The 7,071-nt window shown below is 38.2% G+C and overlaps 1 protein-coding gene across 1 annotated transcript in view; it reads left to right on the plus strand.

Annotated features, from left to right (window-relative positions):
• Positions 1–6,740, plus strand: part of LOC136809987 (glutamate carboxypeptidase 2-like) — a 44,621-nt gene extending 37,881 nt beyond the window's left edge. The window contains exons 11-15 of the mRNA XM_067066556.1: positions 667–756; positions 3,237–3,322; positions 4,178–4,297; positions 5,373–5,617; positions 6,426–6,740. Coding sequence (XP_066922657.1) covers positions 667–756; positions 3,237–3,322; positions 4,178–4,297; positions 5,373–5,617; positions 6,426–6,740 — 856 coding nt within the window. The remainder of the gene's footprint in view (positions 1–666; positions 757–3,236; positions 3,323–4,177; positions 4,298–5,372; positions 5,618–6,425) is intronic.
• The last annotated feature ends 331 nt before the right edge of the window (positions 6,741–7,071 follow it).

Genomic DNA, 7,071 nt, shown 5'->3' on the forward strand with positions numbered 1-7,071 from the left:
AATTCAGTAGGGATGGAAAAAATAGCACGATAATTTGCAGTGAGGGTTGGTTTATCTGATTATTTTTAGCGGGGACAAAAATTTGAGGATAATTTTCCCCTGGGGATGATATTTTGGCCCATTTTCAAGTGGGAAGGGTTACCAGTGGGTCTGTGAGAAGAAGTTGTCTTTATAGATCTGAGATTGTGAATGTGAATTATCGAATTGTATATTTAAGCTTAGTACTCACTTGTTGAAAAAAGTTGCGCTTAACACTAGTCGCACACGTTTAAAAATAAAAAATAAAACTACAAAGCAACAAAAAGCCACACAAACTATAGTGAGTACACGCATTAGTCGCACGCATCTAATGTTAGACGCAGGTCTTTAGTATTAAACGCACTGACCGTATTACTTCGGATAAACGCCCGAGGCGTTTATTTAATTTTTCCGATTTTAGGAGGGGCGTTTATTCGAGGGGGCGTTTATTCAAAGTAATACGGTACTCAGTGAAAAAGAATCTTGTTTAACAATGCGGTGTCTTTGATATACGCGACTAAGGTTTTTTGATATGTGCGCCTAACATTAAACACCTGCGATTAAACATTAGACGCGTGCGGCTAGTGTTAAACGCCACTTTTTTTAATACGTGAGTACCAAGCTTTACTGAAGAATTTCAATTTTTAGATATCTTGGTGGTGCTGAAGTAACAGACGATGAATGGGTTGGTTATCTCAATACAACGTATCGTTATGGTCCTTTGGAAAATTCCTCATTGTAAGTGAGTACTCGACGGCCGTAAGGCTCCGGGTGTGTAAAATCAGGCCCAGCGGAACAACCATAAAAGTGGAGAGACCAAAGGACCTAAATGAGATAGAATTCGCGAGAAGAATTGGAGAGAACAGTCTAGTTTACTGAAGCCTCCCCAGCCTCCCCGCTCCCGCCGGGCCTGATAAATACAGATTTTGCGGTATTTGGGATTCCAGGTCTTTGATATTGAATTTTTCCGGAGATATGTGTTGAAACCACATCACACCTAGTTTGATTCGCAAACCTCTATAGATATATCTCCTATATAGATATATCTTCTATAAGAAACTTTTTTCGCTAGAGGATGAGCAGAAGCCTACATCACACCAGGCGATACCCGATTTTTTATAAGAACAAACTGTATCATCTTAAACAGCTCTGAGATATCATCGAGCACTTCTGGCACTTCTGGCACTAAGAAAATCTAAAAATGTAAGAACAAACTTTATGCGAATATGTTAAGGCTTCGATAGCAAAAATATTAAGAACAGAACAAACTAGAAGTATGTAGGTTTAAAGGGCTATTATACATAATATACTACATAATAAGGGCTACTATACATAATATACTACACAATAAGGGCTACTATACATAATATACTACAGAATAAGGGCTACTATACATAATATATAATAAGGGCTACTATACTACTACTATACACTATATACTATAATACTAATAACTACAATATACTAATAAGGGTACTATAATAATATACTACAGAATAAGGGCTACTATACATAATATACTACATAATAAGGGCTACTATACATAATATACTACATAATAAGGGCTACTATACATAATATACTACATAATAAGGGCTACTATACATAATATACTACACAATGTATTGGTGAACAGCATTGTTCCCAGACCAATGTACGATTTTCTTTCTGTAAACAATCCCCTGGATGATCCTATCGTCTACACAAGTTCACTAAAAAGGGAATAGTTTAGGAGGTGGGATAAATTTGAAAAACGATGGTTATCCCGGGGTGGAGTAAGCAGTGGCGGAATTGTTTACAGTGTTTGTTTCAAACTCTACCGCCACCTTTTTCCCGTAAACCGCCCTGACTCTGCGCATATATATTTTCTCGCGTTTACTGGCCCTCTTCTAACGGACGATAGCATCATCTAACAATCCCCTTGTTTTGTTGGAGTATTGCAAATCGATCTGGCAATATATTGTGGAAACTTTTCAATAAACTGTGATCACTTTCCAATAATTGCAAGCACTCACCAATATATTGTCTAACACAATATATGGTTCAGTGTATGTAGCCCTTAACTTGATTGACTCCCAGCATTATTGAAAAGAAGTTTGTTCGCCACATAAATTTGAATATATAGGCTATATAAGCCTTAAAGAACACGTGATTATAAATTTATTATCAATTTAGAGATTAATTAACGCATTCATCCGGCTTCGCAACCGCCGAATAAAAAGTTGCTAGACTATTAAGGAAGTCGCCTTGACCATAGTGTCCTCCCCCCCCCCTTTATAAAGGGGGGGGAATCAATTTTCCTGTTTTGAATGGGTGAGGGGGGAAAATGAAAATTTGAATAGTAAAGGGGGGAAAAAAAGAGGGGGGAAAACATCGATAGATGGCAAATTTGGTGGGGGGAAGTGTGAAATCACTTCAATTCTATCTCAGCAACCAAGGTCAGTCCACATGATATCATGTGATTAGATCATGATTGAAAATTAACCAATTTTCGTCTATTTTGTCTAGTATTCCTTTTGCAGCAAAATTTTACGTCTGTGTCAGGTTGAAATTTGAGAAATTTATACGGGTATATGGGGGGGAAATGATATTTTCAGAATTTTCTGGGGGGAAAGCAAAAAAGAGGGGGGAAACTAAAAAACTGAAAAGTCATAGGGGGGAAAAAAAGAGGGGGGAGATTTAAAAAAATCAAGAATTTGGTGGGGGGAACAAACCCTGGAGGACACTATGTTAACGCTACAGCTAATGCTTGCCTTACGCTAGACTGACACACCAGTCGAGCTGGAAAGGTATCGCGCGGGAAAAGTTAGGCGAGCGTAGGAAGAAATTTTGTCGGCGGCAAGAGCTTAAAACCCTTAATCAGTAGCCTCTCACCAACTTTTGCTAGTTCTCCTACGCTGCTCCTATTCTAGCAAACGTCCGCCGCCTCTATGTTCCCGCCCTCTGAAAATGATTAATTAACAGACTTGTTTGCTAGTCTAGCCTTACGCTCCTTACGTTCCAAACTTAACTTACGGCTTTTTTCGATTAATTTTTCTATTATTAGTATCGACTTATTCCTCTGATTTGTAAGTATGAAATAACGGCTGTCCTATAGTCTAAGTGTTGTTTACGCACAGCAAAGCTCTTTGGATAGTAAAGGTGATCAAATGCAGTGATTGTAGCCCAAGGAACTAAATATTAAAATCGTTCAATCCAATTTTTGTTTTTCTTTCCAGGACAGTGGACTTAGTGGTCAACAACGACAACAAAATCACTGATATACGAAATGTCTGCGGGTTCTTGAAAGGAAAATACGAACCAGGTAGACAAGTTGATTATTTTTTTACACCCTCCTGCAGTGGCGTAGACAGGAGGGGCGCAAAATTTGTGTAGGAGAGCAGATTTTTGTGACAATGTAATTATCTATTCATAAATATAAAAAGATAATTACTGTGTCATAAAAATCTACTCTCCTACACAAATTTTGTCTACGCTATTGCTCCTGTTACAGACCCCCACTCCACCCTTTATCCTTTGAAAGTCCACCTTAATCGAAGTAGCGACTTTATGTAAGTGCTACGATGGAGACGTTTAGTTAATAGCGAGATTATGTATCTGGAATTATCTACGGCTACGGCTAAAGTGGCGAGGGAAATGGCGAGTAAGGCAAGTAATGGCGGGTGAAAGCAAATTCGATATTTGACGTACGGCACTATGTCGACTTTGCTTATACGGTGTTTTGGTGTTTTTCCCGTACAGAGCAAAGTAGATAACGACATGGCGCCTTTGTTGACGACCCGTACAGGCAGCCCTGCAACCGTAGCCGTAGAATATCTCCGATACATAATCTCGCTAATTGATTTGTCTTAGTCCTGACTGACTTAGGAAGACCGTGTTTGATTTTTCGGGTCAAAACTGCGGGTCATTCTAAATCGTTTCAATCATATGCCGCCGTCTCCAAAAAGGTAAAATGCATAAATTCACTAATATGATATAAGTCCCGGAAAATTCCTTTGGAAGACCTTCTTGAAAAAAAACAAGACGACTTGAAGTCGAAAATTTCGCCTAGAATTTGAACTGCATGGGAAAAACAAGAAGCAGTGCATCTCAGAAATTTGTTCTCACAAATATCAATAAATATCCCTTTTAATGTAATTTTTTTCGTTTTGTATTTTAGATCGTTACGTCATGTTAGGTAACCATGTTGATGCATGGGTGAACGGTGCAGTGGACGCAACAAGCGGAACAACAGTTATGATGGAGATAGCACGTGCTCTTGGTGAAAAACATAAGACAGGTATAATCATAGACCATTTCAAAGTCGAAATGGATCATGGGTGATTAGGACTGATTGCGCCTCCATAACGGCTTTCTGTTGACTAGACGCAAAAATCTTCAAAACTTTTCAAAACTTTGGACCAATAAGTAAGTCGTCATTAGTGCGCAGTGGTCCTGATTACCCATTACGCTTTGCTACTGTGAAATGGCCTATAGACTAGAGTCTATCTCTGATTGACTTACATTCTATGTTTTCAACTAGTCCAGTGAAGTAGACTAGAGAACGTCATCCTGAAAAGATTACTTTCGTTTTCAATTTACGATGAGATTCTCACGACACAAAAATACTTTCATATTTTGAAAAAAAGACACCTCTGTCTCACAGCCCTGGTGGAACTTTTTTCCTCAGTGGGGATGAAAATTCCTATTGAAATCCCAATGGGAATAGAAATTCTATTGTTCTAAAGTTATAAAGATCCAGTGGGGATGGTTTTTGAGTGCAATTTTTAAACATGGAACTTCGAATGGGGAATAAATCAAACTCAATTTCCCAGTGGGGCTGAAATGACAGGGTATTTTCCCACCAGGAATAGCTTACTTACGTGTTTTATTGACTCAATTTTTTTCCTTCTTGCGAATCCCGTTTTTCAGTTTCATTCAATCCCATAACCCTCTACTTCAGGTGGCGCCACGTCGATCCATAATGCTTTGCGGTTGGTGGTGAAGAATCAGGTTTGATTGGTTCAGTAGAACACGTGGAAGAATATTACAGCCAATGAAAGACAAAGCGATCGCTTACATTAACATCGACTCCGGTAGCAGGTACGCTTACACGTTTTTTATAAGAACATCAAAAAATTTTAAACCTTCAAATGTTCTTAACTTTTTGAGTTTTAAGCCTATAAATCTTCTGAACATGTTCTTATTTTCGCCATTTTTTAAATATTTTTGTCCCTTTTCCTAAGAAATTGGGTATTTTAGAGTCTGGGAAGCCTTAAATTGTTATTAACTTGTTTATTTTTGCCCTCGTAGCCTTATGTCCTTATAGAGTTTGTTCTTAAAAAAATCAAGTAGAAATCTCTCTGTCTTTTTAGGGAACAATTCTCTTCTAACTGCCGCCAGCCCGCTACTCCACGATCTTATGTTCGACGTTCACAAGAAAGTTAACGACCCATACCGTGATGAGACTGTGTTCGATCGTTGCATGATTCATTATAAAGACACGGACTATAATAAAACACACAAGATTTATTCGCTGGGTGCTGGCAGTGATTATTTTGCTTTCTATAAATTTACGGGCATTCCATCGATTGATATGAGCTACCGACAGAGTGATTTGGTAAGATGTTGTTTTTTATCTTTACCGTAGAAGGGTTGAATTTTCTCATTCCCGGGAAACACTTCTGGCGCATTTCCGGGATCATTCCGCTGTTTTTTCACGGCATACCGCCATGGAAGATGTGTTGAAATGGAATATTCCAGAAATAGTTCCCTAAGTTGAGGAGGTGTGGCGTCTAGGGTGGTCTGGAAAATGAGAAAAAAAATCCAAGAGGGTTCTTAAAAAATCCAAAGAGTCACTTTTCCCAAAAAAGAGCTTCCCAAAATAGGGGTACAATTTCTTTCTGGGATAGTCCAATGCAAAGATAACACACAACAGTTTCTTTTGTACCTACCCAGACTTCTAGTCGTTTCCTGTTGTTAAAGTGATAATATGAAAGTTGCCGAGAGTGAGAAAGTTTGCCATATCCTACGCCACACCCCTGTCTCGTTGAACCGGTGAGACTTGAACACTCTAATTGAGATGGAAAATCATAGATATTTAATACATGGGAGATTATTCGAACTCTTTTAATGACAGCCTGAAAATCCTGAAATTTCTAAAAGACTACATGCAAATGTGTATCCGCAAACACTTATATATTCTAAAGACTTTGCAAACTTAATTTCTGTAAAAATTTTATCTTATTATCTGGACCAAATCTACAACACTTTTTATCACCCAGAATCACACTTTTCAACCATAAAAGATACTTGTCCATGAAAGAACATCACGCGAACTTTCAAAATCGCTGGCCCAGCCGTAACATTTTAATCACTAAAATAAAATTATAAAGCATGAACTTTCCAAAACTCCATTTTACTTTCAGGACCAAATCTATAACACTTCTTATTACCCACAATACCACACTTTCCATGATACCATCTTCTGGATGGAACATTTCGTTGACAAAGATTACAAAGTCCATTTGACTGTCGCCAGAGTTGGATTGCTATATCTGTTGAAATTGGCTGATAATCCTTTAATACCATTCACCATGCAACGTTATGTTAACGCCCTCAATCGANGCCACAAATTACACGGTGCCAATTTATTCATTATATTGGGGGTGGTGGGCGGTTTGTGGGCGGTTTTGGGGCGTTTGCTCTACAATTCTCATTTTGAAGGAGAACAAAAAAATTAAAAAGGGCACACTAGCAGTGAAGTTCATTCGCCATGGTTTCTGTTGCAGAAATATTGGCTCATTTGTGTTGTTAAATATTCTGAGTTTATGGACACAAACAGGCTAGCTCTAAAGCTCTAACACAGCATCTAGTAACATGAAAACCAGAATATGATTCTTCAATGGGAATCAAAACTATAAAGTCAGTATAGCCCTAACTCTTCATATAAAATTTACGGGAAACACATATTTGGATTTTGTACCCAATGCTGCACGCGATCACTTAACCTTAAGCAGTTTTTTGAAGTTTGCAAAGAGCCTACCTCCAGAAAAGAAACCACCTCCATAGAAC

Source organism: Clytia hemisphaerica, unplaced genomic scaffold (assembly GCF_902728285.1).
Source record: "Clytia hemisphaerica strain Z4C2 unplaced genomic scaffold, Clytia hemisphaerica genome assembly, whole genome shotgun sequence".
NCBI lineage: Eukaryota > Metazoa > Cnidaria > Hydrozoa > Leptothecata > Clytiidae > Clytia > Clytia hemisphaerica.